Below are 23,344 nucleotides of genomic sequence, written 5' to 3' on the forward strand. Positions count from 1 at the left end.
CACCGTTTTGACTACGATACAATATCTGTTGAAATTTTACAGGCAGTTCAATGTTCATGGTTTTATGCAGCCAGTAGGTACCAAATTTTGGCAGCCTGTAGTTTCAAATTCAAACACAAGGAAGCCCAAAATCTAACCGTAACATTAGACAACCACCACCAACCTATGTACCAAATATCATTGCAATTGCACAATTTCTTGGTTTCACAACAAGCACATGCTTACCTCTCTTGAACACCTGGACTTCAGTGTCGGCAAACAGGGACTTGGCCTTGGCATAATCATTGATGACGATGTCATAATCACCCTGCATAGAAGACACCATACAGGATCATATGAATACCTGTCTGAACATGGGGCAACCTTAATCTATCACGGAAATGACATTTGGAACAAATTCCTGTCTCTAATCCTTCCTGATTTAGTGCTTATCTCTACCATCTAAACATCTATCTATGACACAGGAGCAAAGAGGGATTAAAATGATCGATGCACTCTGTACTGCGAGATCAAAATGATATTCTAGAGGTTTAGGGATATAACAACTGCGTATGGTGTAATTTATCTACAGGATAAATTGGGATGATGCAAACATTTACTGAAAACTCACATTGCCTATTTAGCATATTTGACATTCAGCATTGTAACAGGTATAAAGTTCCATTTGACATTATTCCTCTCTATACTCAGTCTGATAGAAAGACTGAAATGTTCTTCAATATGGATCTGTTAGCTCCTGATAAGGTCATACTGCAGGCAGGTGTGTGTATGAAGAACACTTACGTTCTGAATGTTCCTCTCAATGCTGCCAGGCAGACTGAAGAGAAACCTGAAGCGCTGCAGTACGTTCAGGGCATTCCGAGTGGCGTCTGCCTTGTCCTTCCTGCCCAGCACATCCTGGTACATGGCATTAGCCTTGTCATTGGCATCTGCAATGTCGGTCATCAAGTTATCAAAACTAGTGATATGGTTTCTTGTATAACTTTACAGACATATTTTCAAACACTTCTTGCTACTTTAAAAGATAGTTATAACTTCTAGTTTTGGCCAGCTTAAAACTAATTTTCTTCATAGTGCGTTTCTGCAATTACATTCCTTTTCCTGCAAAACAAATAGACAACTAGATAAAGATTGAAGGTACAGATGCTATTCTAATCTATAACAAATGTTACCATGATAAATTCATTGATATTTTACAATAGAGTTAAACGAATGGAATCAACTGCACATACAAAAACATTTCAACATGCCTTTAAAGACAAGAAAAAAATATTGATGGTACAATGTAACAGAAACATCAATATTCCACCTACTGTTAAGAAGAGTCTCCAGTTTTTCAGTGATAGACCCGCCCTCACTGGTGCTCTCGTCTTTCAACAGGTCTTGATGCATAGCTGTGGGAAAAACATAACAGGTTGCATGTCAATAACACTTTATGATAGCTAGATAGAAACCATATAAGACAGACACCTGAAAAACATTCCACATATTCACCCCATGCTGTTTTGGCAAGCACCACAACCAACCCACGGAACATAGACAGCTCCTTAAGGGCTATTCCATTCAAGATGGAACAGTAATTAAAACATAAGGGACGACCTGGAAAATTCTAATCATCTAATTCAAATTCTTCAGAAATATTTGAATGGAACAGCCCAAAGAGGAGACACCCTTCCAAATTCCCCAAACCCCCTGCCCAGCCTCCACCACCAGGTAGGTTCTGTCACTCACGGTCCTGTGCTGACGTGGCTTTCATCCACTGCCCCTGCTGAGCTGTTCATTCATGGAGAAATTGCAATTACATCACATGGAGTCTCCTAAAATATCTGACTTTTATCTTCATAGAATCTCCAATGTCTGTTCACAGTACTGGGTCATGATAAATTGATAACACTAACGAAATTCAGAATTGTGCAGATGGTTTTGGCTGAGGTACTTAAGTAAAAGTATTAGTTTTGAAAATGAATGTAATGCTGGTTCACCTTTATCCGTTGGGTGACCTTTATCCGTTGTTTTTAAAAACAGGTTATTTTGGCATATCAAGTCAACATGTGGTAGTTTTAAACTGCAATATCTTGGAAATGTTGCAATTTGAAACCAGCATCCGTCAACTTAATATCACCAAACACCATGTTTTTAAAAGCAATATATATGGATATAGGTCACCAAATGGATAGAGGTGAACCACCGTTAGATTTTAGGTACAAAGATATTAATTACTTAAACATGCATGTCCTTATTTTTCTATGTACTTATCATGGTAACAAATGTAACTCCTTTACCAGCCAGAGCGTCCTGACAGTCCATGATGGAGGTGAGGTTCCCCTTCATGAAGGCCAGGGGTCCCTCCGACCGCTGACTGGACTTCCTCTTCAGGTAGGACAGGCCAGTTTTCAGGTCATCAAAACTAGCAGGATACATGGAGTCATTACTGGTTCCAACATGTTTTGTCTTTTGTACTCATAGCACTTGAAGCTCATAATGCTTCAGAACATAGTTCTTGCACACACTTACTCACTCACTCAGTTATATAGTTCTCAACAGTTTCAAACATCCCAATCTCTGTATGATCAACAATTGTACTCTGGTATGAAACAGTTGGTACATACAACAGATCCTTTAGCCATCACTTAATTTCCCTGATGGATGTAGCATTTTCACAGGTGTCAATAAAAGAGAAGAATTCACAATATTTTCACAATTCCTTTTTAACTCAAGCTCCCTAAACTGAAATTTCAATGCAGTGATTCAGTGATTTACAAGCCTCACCTTGTGTGATGGTGGTTCTCTATCAGAAACCATTCAGACAGGAACTTTTCATTGGATGGATCGCCACTTCCTGGGATGGAACAAATATATACACTTACTTCATTGCAACTAAACAACAGCATCTTTCATCTACATATAAACTGTACTAAGAATACTTAAGATAACCAACCACTAAATTTGAAGGACTGCTATTTAGAACATCACTTGCATTAAAAAAAGGCACTTATTTAAAGCTATGCATGCTATCTTGAGTAGCAAACATGTCATAAACGAAAATTTATGAGCAAAATTTACAGCTGCTATATCTATTTCTATTTTGTAAGCGAACAGGGAAGACTAGGAAGGCCTTACCTTCTGGAAACATCTCTTCCAGCTGATCAATGGGAAACTTGCCTCTGTAGAGGTAGAGTATAATTCAGGTCAAAAACATTCTGATTAGGAAATGATTTAACCATGACTTGAAATGGCAAACTACAAACCAGGGCTGTTAAATATGTCATTTTAAGCCTGTGAAAAACATTTTCAACAGTTTCATGTCATGAAGTTAAGATTTTTGGGATGGTTGGGGTACAAAATTTTTCTGCCTCCACAAGCAACATTCTTTCCCAGGACAGAGGGACAGGTCCTGGACAAAGCCCTGCTACAAGTCTTTACTCATTACTCAACACAAAATACTAAATGTGAAACATTTAAAAATCGAAACTTACTTCCCCTCCATAGACATTCCAAGGGGATCCTCATTTTTTCGGAAGAGGGCGGATGAAGACTTGGACCTCCCCCTCTTGTCTGTCGTAGTGGACTCATCTATCCAAACAGCTGACTCCTCCAGTGGTCCTGATGCAGACAGGAATCAAGAATTAATCTACATGTAGATTCAACCACCATTACCTTGATAAAATATTGTATTCCTTTAAATGTTTATAGTAGCTTTACTTTGGCAGCGACACAACAAATATGTGTTTCAACCTGCAAACTAAAACACCGTTGTCTCCCCAAACTGCAAAATGAATAAACACAAAAATAAAGAAATTACTATAGGGGATGCTCTAGAGTCTACCTGCAGCATGCAGCTGCACTGCCTTCTTCAGACATCTAAAATCGTTTTGATTCCCAAATGCAATATGATGAGTTCCTCTTCTCCTTGGTGAGGTACATGTAGAAAGAAAAATGTATTGTTTGTAATGATGATGATTGTTTGCAGACGGGTTAGGCAACAAGGAGAAGGTTAACAGTAGCAAGGACATAAGTAGGAATATAATTATGATGCTGATGAGGAGGTAATGTTATACACAGAAGCTATAAATCATGATGATGGTAAAAGCTGGTGTGTCACATGTACATGTATGCCGAAGGGCGGTCATACTTACAATACAGACCAGATCCTAGAAGAACCTGGTAAAGTTTGCATCATAGAAGCCAGAAATAAAAAGAGCCACTTGTATACAGTATAGGTAGCTGTGATGAGTACCCACCTGTTTGCATGACATATCCCCTGAAGGTGACGGTGCAGGTGCCCAGCCCACCTGAGCGGGTGGTGACGATGACCTCACCCTTCCCCTTACACAGCCCCGTCTTACAGGTGATCTTACTGGGCGACACCCACTCAGCAGTCAGCAGGCAGTTCACACCACATATCGTCAGACCTGTGGAGATAGAGAGAGTTAAGCAAAAACTAATATGGAAAAATCATCTGTATGTTTCTAATTACTCTTCCACTTTGACTAAGATGTTTACCTTATGTGTGGATACCCATTTGATGGCTGTTAAGGTAAACCTTTCCTATTGAGATATTGATCATGTCATACACTTTGTCTGTAACTTGTAAGGTTGATTTTGGATGACAAAGTTGATTGATCCAAACTCCTGTACTTGCATCAAACCACTTATCTAATTTGTAAGGTGAATGTTTGGAATCTCTGGTGCTATAGAACATTATATTTACATTTGAATGACCATCATTGGGAGTACAGGTTTTAAACATTAAATGCAATAAAAACACTTAGAGTGTACCAGTGAGTTCTATGGTTTGTTGAATATGAAATAAACTGACAATGTAACATGGATGTCTTACAATACAATAAGAGTACAAGCCTTTGACTAACCAGTAAGATCTGTTGCACCCGTCCCGAGGTTCTCCCCTCGGATGGTGACCTTCGTCCCAGGAGGTCCCTCATTGGGGGACAGACCCGTCACTTTGGGTTCTTTTGGCATGATGATGATGTGGAGATGTCAACACATCAAACACTGGTGAATAACAAAATAAAATACAATTTTTAACATTTCATAAGGGAATGGTTTAGGAATACAATTTTTTACTTCTTTTTGAATCCATAAAGGTCTATGTTTTTGGTCTGTTTGTAACATCTATGAACCATACCTGCATGATTAATAAACTGGGAAATTCAAGAAATGGAATCATAAAATCTTATGACTCTTGTTCTGTGTGTTCTATGTTAATAGTGAGGTAAATGGTCAGGATAATTTAGAACCAACATACAATCCCAGGAGCGATCAGAGCTGTCAAGTCTGAGTTGGTCACTTCGAGTCAAAGTTTCTTCAAGTGGGGACCTGAGCCAGACTGCTGGGGGTCTACCGGACTTGGGACTTGTCCTTTTGTCAAACTTGCATTCCTAGTTACCACCTGGTTGTTCACACCTGTTCGAGATTAGTGATGGACGCCGTCTACATAATATTATGATCATTCTGACGCGGGTGGGGGTGGGGGGCTTTTATTTTGGATCAACTAGAGTGGACGTATATATCATAAAATCATCATATAGAGGTGCCCACTATTGCCCAGAATCGGTGTCGAGATCGTCTTGACTGTAAATGATCATAGACTATCCTTCAAATGGTCCCGATTTATGTAAATATTCATATTTTACAAAATTTGCTGATTTTCACACCTACCTTTCCGCCATGTTACCCGATAAGGATGATGGGAAATCAAAATGGCGGTCAGTGGATGATTTTGGCGTCTGCTAGCGCGAACTTCTCCAAAAATCGTTGTTAAAAACGGATCTGGTTTTCACGATTTGACCGTTTACCCTTCCAACAGCTGAACTACAAACTCATGCACACTACAGATGCCTCAGGGTTGATCCTGGTTACAAGATGGAAGCAGAGACGGACGACAATTTGGCAGCTCAGGTGAAATGGGGGTGGGGGGCGAAAAGGGGGCGGAACGTTGGGACGACCTAACTTTATTCATGAACGATCCCGTCGCTCACCATTTACAAATTTTAATTTTTTTAGAAATAACCATATTGTTTCATTCTCCCGTCTATGAATATGTAACGTTACACGTCCAACGTTTGAAAAGTTTTGCATTGTGTAACGTTTAATACGTTTCACTACAGGTGGAGGAGATAGAGGCCCTGTCAGCCATCTATGGAGATGAGTGGTGTGTTGTGGATGAGGTGTCCCGTGTGTACTGTATACAGGTCACGGATGGGGAGGACAAACAGCAGTGGGCACTGTGTCTTCAGGTACAACAAAGTTTCTTACTTTGTTGATGCTTTGTATTTAGCAGAAAGGAGGTGTAATTACTAACTCTTCATTTCAAAATCTTGTTGATCTTATCTTAAGTTCAAGAATTGTCTTTTGATACAAACATTGAGGTACTCTTTATATAGGATTTAAACGTGAGGAGTGTTCCCAAATGTTTCCAATATAATAGTAGTAGTACTGTAAATGTAGAAATGTTCACAGTGTTCATGGTGGCCCCTGTACACAAACTCAAAACCCCTGCAAACATTTTGCCATTACAGTATGTGATTACAGTATATGGCGCTATTGCAAACTTAGAACAACTTTGAACACTCCGTTTTCCTGCTGCCCAAAATTAAATCCCCATGAACCTAAATGCATTTACAGTATATGAAAGCTTACAACAATCTTTCCCTTGCAGGTTATTTTACCCACTGACTACCCAAAATTGTCTCCTCCCATCTATGAGTTGAAGTAAGTAGTTACACAGTTTAATTTCTTAACTTTTGTTAACTCCTTAAGATTGCACTTAAGATACTCTGTATTCCTTACAAGGCTCATACTACATGTATGTAGATTATGATTTATAGGTGATGATTTCTGTTTTGGAATTTATCACTTTATCACAATTTGTAGCTGATTTTTTATTTACTTCCTTTTTTCAGTGCACCATGGTTAAAAGGACAAGAACGAATTGAACTATCTAGAAGTCTGGATGAAGTGTACTTGTAAGTTTTTTCAGCCTTCTGTTGCCCCAAGGAGCCGTCATCAATTCAACTGATGAAATCTCCTTGGTTGCCTTGCATCTAATTCATGACTTGTCTTCATTAGGCATAAATTGCTTCATTTCTTTTTTTTTTTCAAATGTTTGATTATATTTTTACTTTTCTTTCATGACAGACAGAACATTGGGGAGCCAGTTCTTTTTCTGTGGGTGGAGAAAGTCCGAGAATTTCTCCTGGAGAAAGAAGAAAGGGACCAGTCAGGTGTGGCCTGTCATAAAAGAGACATCTTTGTTTATTTTGTTGTTCTGAACGCATTATTATGTCTGAATTTTCTTCTCAGAGTCAATGTTTTTAAAACTGTTAAGATGCTCCATTGACCCAGTGCACAATTTGTAATTGTATTGATGTTTCTAACAATTTGCAGATATCTTTTACCATCTTTCACTGCATGAGCTCCACTGTGGTACATGTTTTGTTGCTTTGTTTAATATGCAGATTACAAAACTGACCCACAGACACTGATTTCTCCTTTTTTGTGTTTCTCACAAAAGGTCAATCAAGCAGTGCCAAAAAAAGTTTTGAGCAAGACGATGTGGAGGAAACAGTCACAGTTGTAATCTCTTCTGCTTCCTCAGATAGTGATCTTTCTCCTTTACAAGGTTAGCCCCAAGATTTAACCATTTTTATAGTCCTTGCAAAAGTTTTTAAAAACTTCTATTAGACTGTAACTAAGGTTAGACAAAACAATGCTCTGCATTTAGTTTGTCATCTTGTGTTTGTAACTTTCATGTTTAAAGATTGATCCAGAAATCACCTCTGCACCATTTCAAAAAGACAATTGCTATATCAGTTGTTGTTGATAATATGGCTTTTGCAGATGCATTTTCTAGACATGCATTTTTTTCATGTCAAAAGTGGCAGAGAACTGTATCACTCCAGCAAATTTGAGTTAGCTATAGCAGAGTCTTATAGTTTATCTGAGAAGATTCTTGATTGATCCAAAAGATGAGGAACTCCCACCCATCCACCATGGGGAGCCAGTCACAGACAAGAGGAGCACCTTCCAGGCACACCTGGCACCTGTGGTGTCTGTCAGGCAGGTGAGATGGGTGGGCCAATCTTTTCTACTGTTTGATGAGCATAGAGATTTTTCATGACTCTTAAAACAGTCTTTAAAGTTTGCAATATACATGTAAGAGCATCGCTGTCTGTACATTTTTCAAACTATGTACCTCAGGATCTCCTCAGGATCTATGGTTTCTATGGATGGCAAATTTGGCACTGTAGTTACATATTGGTACGTTAGAGAGCTCTGTATGATGTTGATACATGTTTTGTTTAACTTTTGTCAGGTAAAACTGGTGCAGGGGAAACTGATGGAGAACAAGAAGATAGCTAACGCTACACACAACATCCTGGCCTACAGGTGAAGTCCAACATCTAATGCTTTAATTTGTAATGTTTGTTTCTTTGTTTTCATTAAGATAAAGTTTTCTCCATTCAATATCCATTTTCTTTTCTTACCAATACTTGACCACATTTTGCCCCTTTTCCCATCTTTATTTCTCCTGTGACGTTGACTTTTGTTCTTTCAGAATCTTTTGTGAAGACAGGAATTCTTTCATCCAAGATTGTGATGATGATGGCGAGACTGCAGCGGGGGGCCGTATGCTGCACATAATGGAGGTACTATGAGAAAGTGACTCCAGCTTAGGAATGATTGTATACTCCAGGAAAGCATGAATTGTTGATTAAGATGACAAGTAAAAGAGCGCTTTGACCTCAAACACCTGCAGAACTGAGAGGAATGGATTTTACCTCTAGATGTCTGTATTTTCCAAACCTTACATTTCCCTAGCTGGAATAGCACTTAAGAATTAACCAAATGTGCTCTAACCTTGTCTATATTTTTACCTTTGCCAAGAAGGTTATGTTTTGGGTAGCGTATGTGTGTGTGTGCATGTGTAGAATAACTAGAGAATGCCTAGATGGATTGTCTTCATATTTAATATGTGGATACATGTAGATTTTCATAAGACCTTGAAGTGATTGTTTCTCCAGAATCATGAAATAATACACCAATATACATATCTATTCTCATCACATCAAGACTTTGATGCCTGTTCTCTTTTTGGTATTTCCCAGATCCTTGATGTGAGGAATGTGCTGGTGATTGTGTCCAGGTGGTACGGAGGGATCCTCCTGGGACCTGACAGGTTCAAACACATCAACAACTGCACCCGGAACATCCTGGACACCTGCGGATACCTGCAAGCTAAGGTCAGGATCCAGCTGCATTGTTGTTTCTCTTGAAGTCACACTGACTTAATTTTATGGACGTCGTCCATGCCCACATTGATTTTTGCCTGTTGTTATAAAATGTGGCCATAAGTGACCCAATACCATCCCTGGTGAATCAGAATTTCATACTTGCCAGAGGATCTTCTCTCCAAGGTAAGGGGGCACATGGTCAGGGCATGAGGCCACAGCGCCCTTGTTTCCATATAATATCATTGCTATGGCGACAATCAGTGTCTCTTACAGTCTAACTAGAGGTGAACAAAAGACAAAAATGGACTGGATGTTTAGTATTGTGGTTAAGAGCATTTAGTTTGCTGGATTTTTTTTTGTCATCGTGCATTAGTCTTGCCGTCTCCTGAAGACGTCACCCATAAAATTGAGTCAGTGTGGCCTTATGACTATGAGTGAACAAAAGTGTTTTAGATTTTTGCCATATCCATTCATGTATGTCCATTACTCCTGTTTGCTTTTCTTTCTAGGATGACAGTGCCTCAAAAGGAAAGAAGACAAAGTCAAAGAAGAGTAAATGACAGGGATTTATCAACTTAAGTGCCATTAAAGAATCAATTTTCTGAAACATATGTCTTGTTGCAGGGATAGCAGAAGTAACTAGAAACTCTATTTAGGTACAGAATATATGAAATGAAGTCGTACAGATTTCATATGAAGAAACTCTAAGCTAAGGAATATTGTTAATGTGGAATAATTTTAATATATCATAGTTGTCTTTGATGTGTCATTAATTGAATAATACCAACTATGCCTGTTCAATTTTTACTGCTTTTTATTAGATAGAATGAACCATAATCATATGGTAATGTCACTTTATTCCATGGCTTTTTCTTAAAGACTTAAAGTATGTTTTGAACATACAGTGCAATTTCTCATGAAGCATTGGCAATAATGTATATGATGCTAATAATTTTCTTATGTATGTAGTATTAGAAGTCTACACATAGATGTAATTCCTTATTGGAATTAATAATGGAAAATAATGGAATTATTAATTTCTAAGATTATTTTACTTTGAATTGCATGGCAAGAACATGTTGTGTTGAATAGGTACAGGCAGTCAGGCTGATACACAGGGACCACTGGCAGCAATAAATGTTCAGGACAACAAACATCATCATTTAAAACATTGAACTAATCATTGATAACATTTACATGAGAACAACTTCACAGCATCATATTATTTATATATCATACATCTATTACATTGATGGAGAATATCTGTTTTGATACTTTCCAAGAAGAGGTTTGGCTCCAGCTGTTTTTTAGGCTTTTTTATCCGGCTTTGTATTTTGTACCATTTTCTTTATGACTTGTGGCCAAACATAAAGGAAACGGTACAAAATAGAAAGCCAGATGAAACATCTAAAACACGTAAAAAAACAGCCCAAATCTAACCTCTGCTTGGAGAGTATTTTAAGACTAAGAAGTATGAATATTTTGAATAAAACAATACATACACATATAACACACAGATTTAAGTTCACCATAAAATAAGACTTAAGTCACCAAAGATATCATCCATCGAGATTAGACTGCACACATGTACCAGGTGAATGCAACATTACCTCACTGGCACATGTCAATTAGCTATTATATGGTACTGTGATGGTAAGACTATTTACAGAACAGATAAGTCACCACATGACTTGGCCTTCAGTTTGGCCATTCTGTCCTGAACTGGCAAGAACTGGTCAACAAAATTTTGTAGTTTCTTCTTGTACCGTCCGTGGCCGTCGCCTGCGCATGCTTCGACGGTTGTTGGCTTGTCTGTTGAGATTCCTCTCCCACGCAGCCGCAGCTGTCGGACCACACCCTCGAACAGGAGGTCCACGTTTAGGTCGTACATGGCTGACGTCTCGATGAACTTACAGTCCAGGACCAAGGCGCAGGAGACGGCCTCTGGAAACATGAAAACATATTAAATGGATGCCTGTGTGATCAAATCATTTGGACCTTTCATTTAGTTCCGGTGTATTGCATCATGTATATAGTGGCAGTCATATTGACATGTAAAAAAAAGATAGCAACTGTGGTTTTATTGCATTCAGCAGACATTAATTTTCAAGACACAGCATCTTGTAAATGTTGAGATAAAAAATTGAGTTCCTTGATTGTTGAAATGGCAACATATGCCCCGTTTGTAGACTGAATAATAGATTCTTCCATTTAACGAAAGTAATCCAATCAATGAATATTTTATATAGACTTGCCTTTCAAAAGTTACAAGGACACATGCACATTCATGGACTATACAATACGGGCTTATGTTGTAAATGCCCTAAAGAGAAAAGAAGGCTTGAAACGTAAGCTCACCTTTCGGACACACCTGCCTGCACCTGACCAGGTCGCTCTTGTTGGCCACCAGGATGACAGGTGTTCCACATGCCCGCCGTCTCTGCCGCAAGGTGGCGCACGTGTTCAGCGCCTCGTTAAAGCTGGCCGTGTCCGTGCACGAGTAAACCACCACGAAGGCGTTCCCAACCTCCAGGTAACTGTGGTCGATATCTTCCCGCAGATCCTTGGAGGGAAAAGACAACGAAGTAAGACCGCAAGGCTTGACTAGTACACCGAATCTTTTTGAACCTCGGTGAAAATTAAATGTAATCTCATAAATGTAAGTTTATACCTGTAAGACAACATGTCTTCATCCATCGCTGTGATTCATATGATATCACATCTACGAGTAACTCAATGCGTTAATTCACAGATATGGTATGAATTAAAGAGAAAGATTATGACATGAGTAGCACCTTGGCAGACATGTCCAGAATCCATAGCTTGGTGTTCTCGCCGCCGACTTTCAGTTCTCTCTCGTACACCGTACCGAAGTGATGCTCTGTAACATTCAGGGGAAGTAACGTTAGTCTGATGTAAGTCCTGCTCATATCATTCAAGAAATCTGCCGCGTTGGCATGTGGGTTGGTACTGATCATCATTCCACTATTACTTTGGCTTAGGTCCCTTTGCCGAAACGGGCCCCGGCCAGGATGTTTGCGGAAACGAAAAAAATGAAGTGTTTACCAAGGAATATATACAAATTATGCTCCTTAAATTTTTGACGTTCTGTGTGTTTTGTTACTTTTCTTATCATATTGTTCGTTTCCGAAAGCTACCTGGGGGGCTTTACTAGGCAACCAAGTAACCATGGGATGCGCTCTTCATTCTGTACTGCCCAGCAACAAACAACTACGAGGCCATTAAAAGATATGACTGGATACGCCATACAAAGCTTATCAATTAGTGTCATATCAGTGCCCATGTACACACAATTGAATATCTCACGACATTCTGTATTGTCTAACGGTTCGCGCCGTGAATTATAGATGACTGATGAGGATATTTCACTGCCGATATGACCTAATTTCATGGCAGTCTTTTACATGGAACTACATCGACCAATGATTCATTTGGATATTAACAGTAAATTGTTTATTGAGAACAAATACTTCCAAAAAACAATCCCTTTTTTAGAATCGTCTATCTCCTCATACAAGAATTGTCTGTCTTCAAGTTCTGTCAAAGTCTCAGACAGATGACAGATTCATGCCTCTACCCAACGCAACGCCGTTTGAGCTGAGAAGCACCAACAACCCAAACCACGACACATTCTGTAAACTAGTCAATGCCAGTACTCCTTAAGATCATCCCCCTTCGCTGTTTGTCTACGTTATCCACGACTTAAATGGTCATTACTTCCCCTGTGTAATTGCCTTAATCTTTGACGTGAAGCTGTACGTAATAAGCTTAAGCTTCAGACGCACATGTCAAAGCTTAACGATTGTCCCGGCTCAGACTTGCCGGGTCCATCAGTATTGTCTGTCCTTGACCGGCTATGACTGGCACTTACTGTAGACATTTGAAACTATTTGTGACTCCATCGTTTTCACCCGGAAACACGCTTACCGGGACTTCTTACTACATTTTACAAATTATAAACAACCATATTAATATTGACACCACTAGTTCTCAAACCAGCCCAGTGGCGCACCCAAAGGAGAGCAACCGAACAACAGCCCATACAAGCCCGAACTGACACTGACAATTTTTTTTTTTCGCAAACTATACCGGAGTGGAACTCCCAGCCTGGCAAGGTTGTAACAGCCCCCGCAGTTGGGTCGTTCCGTGCCAGGCTGGTAGCTTCCCCGCCTTAGCCCAGGACCCCCCCCCCCCCACACACACACACACACTTTGCCCCTGATAGAGCTATCTGGGGGTAGTGGAATGTAGATGTAGGACTTTTGTCCAATTGAGAAAGTGCGAAAGTGCGAGCTCTTACAGTTTCATCACTTCATTAGACACCATGAAGCACCATCACGAGGACACCCTCCATTAGCACCCACACCATCTACGCACATCAAGCCCCAGGACTCGCCAAGAACGTAGGAGCGGTGCTTCTCTTTAAATATCATGTATACAAGGGCCTACTTCTATATACGGGATGGAAAACAAGAGGATCTGTACTGTTTTGAATCCCCTTATCCCCTGCACTTTGCGACTACGCCAAGACTCTTTGTAGAAAGCCGCTTGGTAATGAGTTCTACGTCAAGGGGGCGTATTTGCGTCAGCATTGATCCATGGCAATCATGTAGTTACAGTCTAGATCCGGTCACGCAGACCGCTGCAAGTCACGGCACTGTTATGTTCGTTGGACAGCTTTGAGATGCTACAACCGAGTAGATCTGAATGGCAACGGACAAATTTTAATGGCTTGAACACTTCCAGTGAAAGCTCGGAGTACGAATAAGGCCTGTGTAATTCAAATAAGGTGTTTGGCTCAAAGGTCCTGGGTTCGGGTTCCCTGACATATTCCAACGTTGTACCCTTGCAAAAGCACTAAACATGAATTTTCTCACCTCACCCAGGTGAAAACGAGTACCTAACGTTAGGGACGTCCCTCGGATAGGACGGTAAAAGAAGCCGCACGTCAAGGATGTAAAAGAACCCACCACACTTATTGAAAAGAGTAGGAGTCATCCCCGGTGTGAGAGGATCAATTAAATCTGTCTTGAGTACGCAACTTGCAACTGTTTGTGCACAGTGTACAGACCTGGTGCGTTACGACACAAGGCGGTTTACCGGGTGTGCAATAGAAGCAAACTGTTCAGCACCACGGACAAGGACAAATTTTAGCAATGCAAAACAACGTGACAGAACATACATAGCGATAAAATCCTCGGCACAACTTTTTAGCTGCTTCATCCTAAGAAGTCTATAATGACGCACTAGTACTAGAACAGATCCCTAAAAAGTATGTTCATTGGAGTCCAGATTACAATATACAAATGAACTACTAAAGTATTATGCCAAATCTTGAATGTATGGTAGTTATACCACTCAAACTGATACTACCAGTATTCTTCTCGTACTTATTTTGGTGAGGTATCGGGCAGAAGCAGATAGACTTGTTACTACCCAATGTTTGTTTTTACCTGTCGTCCGTCATATGTTGTACACGTAACGATAACAGACGATTATTGCTCAATCCGTAAACACCAGCCGTGTTATTCATGTCTGATTTTATGGCTCTACGCGAGCTTCTTGTGTGGGCCGAAGTTCCCGTCATCAGTAATGGTATAACACACAGTAAGGCCTACTTTAGATTCCAGCAACTTTTCTGCAGACGATATTGGTATTACCCTATGAACCAAGGCCGCCTATATCGTGTATGTCTTATATTGCTTTCGTGACTAGGGTTGCAAACAGAGGGCGTGCTATACTTTGGTTTTATGAAGTACACTGAGCAGAAACATGTCTGACTCAATGACGATGGTGGTATGAAGTTCATTACTCTCTGAGCCTGCCAAACGTGAACGGATGGTACATCTAATAGAGACAAATTTAATGACCAATAACATAATTACGGTCACAAATATTTGCCACCATGAAAAATTGCGTCTAAAGAGATCTATAACATAGCTCCGTCTAGTACAATATACTATTGCATATCTAAACTAAGTATACCGGAGATGGACGTCTTCAAGCTGGTTAAAGTAATCAAAAACTAATGGTGTTGTATGTTAAATGTAAACGCACATTGAGTACACAACCAGCGTTTCATCATCATAAAACTGTTGAAGAATACATCAACAGAGCCTTTGTAAGTATGATATAAATTTGACCACAGTCTATATATAGATAGAACCCTCCACAACATGAATTGTCCATTACCTATACAAAGCTCACAATGGTAGCCGCACGGGGACACACCGACCAATGCCAAGTTGACACTCCAATGCATCGGTTGCAAACTGGGCAACTACGTATGTAAACGTTGACGTTTGTAATTGTTTTTAGTCACAATTTATTCCAAGTCCCGTCGGCCTTTAACAAAAGCGAGTAGTCAGTAAATGATATATGTGTGAAACCCATGCCTGAAGGCAAATATGAAAGCCTGGTACCGGCAAACAGGCGGATTAAGTTGGGGAAGGGATCATTTCAAACGTCAAAATCATTTGGTAGGGTTGTGATATTCTGAATGGTAAGAAAACTTAGCTACTAGCATCACGACTCTGCCTTTTGTACCCATTTAAGCACAGAAAGCACAGATGTGACTTTTTTTCGTTGTAAACACAAAGGCAGCAGTATGATTCATAATACGTCTGTAATAGCTATTACAATTTGCAGATACAATTTTGTCTGTGTTATCGGTAACACGTGAAATGTGGTATGGATGTTGCCGCGGGTATTTATTACGTATTCGTTGTATCACATAGTTAAAATGCGTTTCAAATGTAGCAGGAAAGGTTACATAGTGGTATCTCATGCCCATCACACCATATTGTCTTTACCTCCCATCTGGTCTGGATCGGCGTAAGGATCCTCAAATGACGAGTCGTCGTCTTCCTCTGCGGGCACGTCAGCGGCAGGGTTGAGGTAGGCCAGCCGCCCCATCCCCAGGAACTGGTGCACCAGCTCCGTCTTCCCCACGTTCTCTGCACCCATCACAACCACGCGGTACCCGGCACACTGTGATCATGGTAATCAACGGCTGATTAGGAGCCAAAAACAGATCAGTTGCCGTGGTATCCTACATAGAATCACCACTAATGCGTTCATTTGCTATTAGCACTGCACTCGACATGCATATGACCGTATAAAAGCCAATGTTGTTTCCTAAAAAAATTACACCCCTAGCGAAAACGACGCCGTCTTTGTGTGCAGCAATGACTGTTAGCAAGTAGAGCGCATCCACCATTATTAAATAATACTGTGTAAGCTATCGGGTGGTTCTCCAACAACAGGGGATTTGCTCGGTGATCTGTTTCTTGCTGTATCACTGTGCGCTATCGACGTTACTCGTCTACATTTCAAACGTTTTTCAAAGGAAGGACAAAAATGAACTTAAAAACTTCGTATCAAAGATCATCCTGCCTTGACAATCCATGTCTCAGATCATACTGATACCATGCCTCTTTACCAGCAGTAACATCAATTGTGTCTATATTTTCCATACAAGAATGATGACTCAACAAACCTCGCCTGGATGACTTGAATGGCTTGCTTGTCCTTTTCCACTATCACATCTAGATGATGGAAGACCGTCATTCTCTTCATCGTCGTCTAGAGCACCGTAACAAACATTATCGAAACCGTTCGCTGTGTGTCTCTGAGTTTCTTCAAAGCCCGCGTAGCAAATATTGTCGAACCCAGCTAGTTTTTCATGTCTGAGTTCACCCCCTAGTCCCACAAGGTTACTGAGTGAGCGGGAGAGCCACTGTAATCCTCCGCCGGGCCCGTTCTCCGTGGCTTGTGCTCCCGGTGGGTCCTCTTCGTTTCTTCTGTGACTTTCATGCAAGCTGGCATTACTGTCGGTTAGATTGCCGAGCGAGCGAGACAGAGAGGAGAGTCTGCCTCGCACGGCCTTCTGCACGTTCTTGCGGTATCTTGCGGTCCGTCCCGTTCCTGGTCCCACCTCTCTGCCAGTCTCAGTGTCCGATTCCTGTCCCGCCACAGGTGGACTCGTACTTGTAGCTCCAATGGAAGTCAGCGACGTCATGGACTTGGACAAGGCGGAGAGTCTGTAGCCGAGGCCTGTGGGCGTCTGCACGGGCGGTGCCGCGCCAGGGTCCGCCGTACTTCGCTCATTTTCCTCTCCTTCAGACCGGGCTTGAAACCGACCTTTGAAACGAGTCAACGATTCAGAAAAGGCCTTGAGTTTTCTGAACCGCAAGCGGCGCTTGCACCCACCAGAAGGTCCCCTGCCGCCCGGCCTCCCCGACTCTAACGTCATGACTGGACACCCTGCAGGAAACACACGGCAGAAAAGAACATTTACCGCCGTGGAAAGAATTTCAGGCAATTTCTGACCGAGGCCAATCCAATGCAAATGTTGGTTTCACGTCAGACACGTCATCAGCCTAGCCTACGCAGTAAACTACAACATTCCCCACTGGTACAGACATGTTAGCCACAGAATGATGTAAAGCAAGTGGAATGTTGAACCTGTACTCCTGTATGCTGTCCACAAAATTGCTTTGATGTCTCACCTACAGTGTAGAAGGTATGGACACTGCCCTAGCCGCTTATAGGCCATACAAATATGGCGTGCCGGGCCTTCCGCACGCAATGTAATCTTCTATGCACGGAGGTATAATTCCACAGGTAGGGCTGTCCATGAATAATTGATTCCAAAGACTTTTGTTATCTGTCCATGGCCAAAACATATCAGTGATGGATTTGTTTTGTATTTTTACAGTATCAGATAACGTTTCTTCATGTTGTGGTAATCTGAGTTGTGTAAAGCGTACCTAGGTCTCTTCAATTGCTTATTCATCGATAGAATCGTCCAAGTGTCTTAAATGGAGTACATTTTTATAACTTAAAATTCAACAGGTTAGACTGAAATAGAAAAATTGAGATCGACGCAGGGGTCGCCTGTATGTCACATCCCAGGGGATGACACAGCACTCTAATGACTGTACATCATCGCTACATCTCCGCTAAGAGACAAGAAAAACAATGGCCATGGTTTTTTTGTTCCGACTCGCAGGCGTCCATGGGATTCCGGCGTAAGAACAGCTTTATTAATTATACCTGCCGACCATAAATAGGGAACTGCGTGTCTGTGTGGACGGTTCCGGCTGTCTTTTGTATGTTGATATTGGCATACACGAAACACCGGGATGCGTCACTGTTATACCACTGTGCCACTACATCAGCGACAAATCCTATGTCTGAGGCGTCTCGGTAAATCCGGATCTCTGGAGCGGCCGACACACGACGAGATACTTGAGTTACCTCTGACGTAATGCTCTCAGCTCTTAGTAATGTTGTCAGCTCAGAGTCACATTTCCAAACCGGGCCCGGTCGGGCTTACTGCGGGAACGAAATAAGCTTATGACTTATCTTTTTTTTTGTGTGTGTGTGTGTTGCTTGTTGTGTTTTTGTTGTCTTTTATTTCATTCTTGAATATACCGTTCCCGGTGCCGCAAACTGCCCGGTGTGGAAATGTGACACTAGTGTGTGAAACATTGTATCTGCTGGGACAGAAATACGAAAATTAAGGACGGCATAGTTTACGATTAAAACGATTTTATCCATACGGAACTCAGTTAGGCCAATATCTTAAATCGTGAACAGCCAAAGGTAGAAATGTATAGCTTTAGATTGCATTAATGGATTACTATGATCGTTTGAAGACCTGCGAATAGCCAGAACTATTGATCGGATAGGGGGAGGTAGAGGAAGAGAGTCATTGAGAATCAATGACAAGATGGTACGATAATGATAATGATAGCCGTTTCGCTTCCGTCGGAATAGAAGTACCTCTACAATTTCAACTATTTCGTTTTACCCTACTGCCCATCCGTAATAGTACTGTTATTGCATCGCCTTCTGACCTACATAACTGATTGAAAATGCCCCAGGAAAATGTCACAAGCCACAAGAAAAACGAGATTTAATCCCATTGCTTTTAGAGATGCAGAAAGTGTGCATTACCCAACGTGGAAAATATACAGTTAACGTTATACCTCTGAACTAGCAGCTGCTGCTGTCATCCATAGTTTGAATTCGGTTTCCCGTTACTTTGCAGGATTTGCGTGAACAGTGGCGGGGGTGTATGTGGGTGGTTATCTAATATCACAACCTCAAGAAACAGCTTTTGAATTTCTAAAACTGTCTCGGCCGGAGGATGAGAATGTCACTGGGAAAAGCGTGAGGCCTTATACACTGCCATATCGGTACATAGAAACGCTCCTTCACTGCCAAAGAGAGAGAAAGAGAGAGAGAGAGAGAGTACATTTTCCATACGTTCACCAGACGCGTGAGACGGATACAATACACTACAGTTTTCGGTAGCCCCCTTCGAAGACTTCGAGGAGGATGCACCGGTGGCTTTTATTTTATGGAGGGGGGGGGGCTGTTTCGGTAGTTTCAACGTTGGCTAGGTTCTCCTGTGCCGGAAATGGACTGTCGGAGAGGGGAGTTTGTCTAGAAAAGTAGTTTACCCTGCAAACTCCCTTTCCCGGCATAAGAGAACCTAGCCAACGTTGAAACTACCGAACCAGCGCCCCCTACAATAGAATGAAAGCCAGCACCGCTCGAATGAAACAGTTGACCTGTAAGTGGGTACATTGTCCGGTGTTGATTAACGGGAGTGCCTGTCCAAGCAATATATTTGATGGCTTAATCAACCCTGACACACCGCGTGTCTGATTTGATGGAGCCGGGCCATTACAGTCCACACGCCCTACGGTAGGCACGTGCCTGTGTCAATCTGAGGCGTCCGGGTACAGGTATAATTCTTTAAATACATCCGAGATGCGTGGAAATCACCCACCTTCTTTGGTGGGAGATTCTGGTTCTCAGAGGGGTCCGACGTCGTCAGGCGGGTAGTCAACATTCACAGGATGTTTCGACCTTGTCCCGCTACATCCTCGTGCTGACCGGTCAGCAGTGGTGGCCACTCACTGCTCGCCTCGCCCCTCTGGTCTCCAATTCTGCTCGTCTCTCTTGAGCCACAGCCAACAGGAGGCCTTCTCTGCTGCTTCCCCCAACAGTCTTGTTGCTTCCTTCCTTTCTCTACCTGTTAGGCCCAGGTCTTTAAGTAATTTCCATGATGATGCTGCCGGGAATCCTCTGCATCCAATTTCCACAGGGAACAGCCATGTGTTGCACCCTTTTCCCCTGCATTCTAGCAGCAGCTCTTGATATTTACTTCTTTTCCTTTCATGCGCCAGGTCACATCCCTCTTCCCAAGGCACAGTCAGTTCTATCATCACTATGTTGCCATCTGCGAACAGGACAATATCGGGTCTTAAGGTCGTGTGGACCACCGATGGAAACTGTAGCTTCTTTCCTAGGTCAACCCTCATCTCCCAAGCTTTGGCTTTCTGCAAGAGGTTGCTGGATGGACGTGAGGTTGCTGGTCTTTTTTCCCCCTCCCTCACAAAAGTGATTGATGCTGCTGTTTTCCTGTGGGGCTGTTTGTTCTTCTTTCTTTCCTTCTCCAATATGCTGGCCAGAACTGCAAGGACTTTATCGTGTCGCCATCTGTATCTTCCTTGTGTGAGGGCCACCTTACAGCCTGAAAGGATGTGTGCCATGGTGCCTCTACCCCCGCAGAGTTTACATGCTGGGTCCTCGACCAATCCCCACCTGTGCAGATTTGCCGGAGATGGGAGTGTGTCATAAACTGATCGCAGTAAGAAGGAAATACGGTATGGTTCTAATCTCCACAGTTCGGACCATGTTACTTTCCTCTGTGGGAGCTCCCATTTACACCAGGCTCCCTGTACTCCTAGCCCTACGGCCTTTGCTAGCATAACAAGAGTTATGGCGTTTGTTGAGGTCGCTAAGGTGTTTGATAATCCCTTTACCAGGAATTGCAACTTCCTTAATATCTGTTTCCACGTATGTCCAAGTAGTTATCATAACACTAGGCAGTAACCAAGGCAATGTACACGTAGCAAGGGGGCGTCTTAAACAACCCATAGCCTGGATAGTAAGTACTAGTCATCAGTGGTTGCCAGGCGAAAGAGATCTGATGAGTGAATGGTTGTACTACCCTACCTTCAAGATGGGGGTGTCGTTTTAAAAATTGTATTAGCTGAAGATACTACCATGATTCCCACAGTCGGCATGCTTTATCGGGACGTGATTAACTGACATACAAAAATACAAACACAGACTCCGGCAAAAACAATACCCTCTAAAAGTAATAATCTTTTATTTGCAAATACATGCCCAATGGCTATGATAAGCACAAGCACAAATAGCATGGAATGATGATGATGAGTAAAGTGACATTAACAGATAACATCTATACCAAGAAAGAAAAGTACTAAGATCTAGAACTGCCTTTGTAGGGATTGACTTCTTCGTAGGAGGCGGGGGAAGACGAATTCAACTGCTTCTTCAATAATATGTGCGATCCTTAAATTTCATTAGAAAGATGATTCTTTGTTCATCTGTAATGATGGGGAAGCAAAAATAGATTTTTGACGCTTCTGTAAGTAATTGGTTTCTTTTTTCCTCATTAGGTGAAATGACTTTCGTCTTCCGCTGCAATATCCGCAAATTCTCCCGACGGAGGTAATAATTGGTTGGATAGGAAACAGTGGCTCATGTAGGATACAAAACATTTGATGGTAGAAACAACAATGGATTACAAAATATGGACCTGAAGATGTACATCGAAAACAATCGCTTAAAAACACACCAATGTTTGAAACCTCAGGTCTTAACCTCACTTGCAAAGCCATATTTGTCAAGTCTGTTTGGGTAAAGCAAATCCAGAGTTTAACACAACTCCATTATTGGTCCCTATTCATTATACAGTACATTCTTAGGGTATCAATGTGTGTATCAATATCTTAGGGTATCAATGTGCGCCAAGCCGCAAGTCAAGTCAAATTTCCTTGGCGACCTTGCTGTTGTTTCAGTACACGGCAGGGTATTTCTTTTACAGGAATGCTTTGCTAGCCATTCCCCTTTAACGTGCTCTAGACATCTCCTCGGATACGGGATCCCCATTTAATATCCCACCCGAAAGACGGGTGCAGCCTTAACCGAAATGCCCTTCCCAGGCTTTGACCGGGGGTCTCCCAATTACAAACTCTTTGGGACCAGGCGCTCATCTGTTAGGTTGCTACCAGTTGAGCTACAGGGACATCCATTCAGGACATGACGTACTGTGAGAAAGTTTCAAGCGGTGGCAGAGGCTGCAAAGCACACTCGATTGACAACATCGCGACGCATTCAAACGTTTCTGTACAACCCTTTGTCTGAGGTTCACGGTAGTGCCGTCTACATGATACTGCAGGCGCGAGACTTTGTAGACCGGGCTGAGGACGGCGGGCTGTCGTCATCACTGCTGTCATCCCCTCCTATGGCTCCCACCAGCTGAAGGGCAGCCAGGACAGTGGCAGTCCCCACAACGACGTGTTCTAAAAAGTAGGGAACAAATCATTCAAACCTGTCAATACAATCATCACATGTACATTCCTCTATATCACGAGGGTATGTTTACTTACAGATAGCATGGTTTGGTTCCATGCAGATGGTATGGTTTTGTCCCATATATGCAAATCAACGGTTTGCATGTTGCCCACAGATGTGATTCTCTTTTCTATAGTCTTTAGATAGAATCATTTCACCGTTAGAATTTTACCTACCCTCCAGCTCAATTTCCTTTGTGCCGGGTGGGCGATAGCGGTAGTTGGCCTTCGTTCCATTGGGCCAGCGGACCTAAGGAAGGGAACAGTGAACGTGATCTCGAAGAGAACATGTCCAGTAATCCCAACGGAAATTGTTAGATTTCCAGAAATTGTCTCTTAACACAGATAAATCAATAGATCAATGTATCTAGCCAGCAGTGAGAGAAAAGTCATAATTTTAACCATGTCAGATTGGGAGTCGTGTGGAAAAGATGAAAAGAAAGTGTCTGACGTGAACGTTGAAGGTCTCCCTGGGCTGGACCTTGAACACGGCTCCCACACTGCCCCTGCCGCCGTCCTGATCCCCGTAACGCGCCTGCCAGTCTCTGCCTGCAACGGCAATACATAACATTACAACTACTAAGTTTGCAATGAAAGAAACAGGTT

General features: G+C 41.9%; 3 protein-coding genes and 1 long non-coding RNA gene across 5 annotated transcripts in view; 1 reads left to right on the plus strand and 3 right to left on the minus strand.

Annotated features, from left to right (window-relative positions):
* LOC118417187 (exocyst complex component 2-like) overlaps positions 1–5,737 on the minus strand; it is a 62,981-nt gene extending 57,244 nt beyond the window's left edge. The window contains exons 1-11 of one of the 2 annotated variants that reach the window (XM_035822633.1): positions 5,680–5,737; positions 4,872–5,013; positions 4,242–4,412; positions 3,477–3,603; positions 3,121–3,164; positions 2,770–2,839; positions 2,283–2,407; positions 1,732–1,773; positions 1,314–1,394; positions 784–929; positions 226–307 (exon numbers count right to left, since the gene is read on the minus strand). In XM_035822633.1, coding sequence (XP_035678526.1) covers positions 226–307; positions 784–929; positions 1,314–1,394; positions 1,732–1,773; positions 2,283–2,407; positions 2,770–2,839; positions 3,121–3,164; positions 3,477–3,603; positions 4,242–4,412; positions 4,872–4,980 — 997 coding nt within the window. In that variant the 5' untranslated portion in view covers positions 4,981–5,013; positions 5,680–5,737. The remainder of the gene's footprint in view (positions 1–225; positions 308–783; positions 930–1,313; positions 1,395–1,731; positions 1,774–2,282; positions 2,408–2,769; positions 2,840–3,120; positions 3,165–3,476; positions 3,604–4,241; positions 4,413–4,871; positions 5,014–5,679) is intronic. The other variant, XM_035822635.1, reaches the window with a different exon arrangement.
* A 10-nt stretch (positions 5,738–5,747) lies between these two features.
* Positions 5,748–10,388, plus strand: LOC118417191 (protein IMPACT-A-like). The gene is given in 10 exon segments (XM_035822640.1): positions 5,748–5,919; positions 6,129–6,257; positions 6,680–6,732; positions 6,924–6,986; positions 7,159–7,246; positions 7,874–8,083; positions 8,336–8,409; positions 8,579–8,669; positions 9,129–9,263; positions 9,764–10,388. Coding segments are annotated over 10 exon segments (930 nt in total). The 5' UTR covers positions 5,748–5,883; the 3' UTR covers positions 9,815–10,388.
* On the minus strand, positions 10,051–17,640 carry LOC118417190. Its single transcript, XM_035822639.1, has 5 exons — positions 16,774–17,640; positions 16,088–16,265; positions 12,050–12,135; positions 11,613–11,817; positions 10,051–11,198 (listed from the first exon to the last, which is right to left on the minus strand). Exons 1-5 carry the CDS (start codon positions 17,527–17,529, stop codon positions 10,918–10,920), a joined length of 1,506 nt encoding a protein of 501 aa, XP_035678532.1. The 5' UTR covers positions 17,530–17,640; the 3' UTR covers positions 10,051–10,917.
* Positions 17,641–21,451: 3,811 nt separating this feature from the next.
* LOC118417979 lies at positions 21,452–23,282 on the minus strand. Its single transcript, XR_004831419.1, has 3 exons — positions 23,190–23,282; positions 22,916–22,988; positions 21,452–22,687 (listed from the first exon to the last, which is right to left on the minus strand). It is a non-coding gene; the product is annotated as an uncharacterized LOC118417979 (long non-coding RNA).
* Positions 23,283–23,344: the final 62 nt, after the last annotated feature.

This window comes from Branchiostoma floridae, chromosome 6 (assembly GCF_000003815.2).
Source record: "Branchiostoma floridae strain S238N-H82 chromosome 6, Bfl_VNyyK, whole genome shotgun sequence".
NCBI lineage: Eukaryota > Metazoa > Chordata > Leptocardii > Amphioxiformes > Branchiostomatidae > Branchiostoma > Branchiostoma floridae.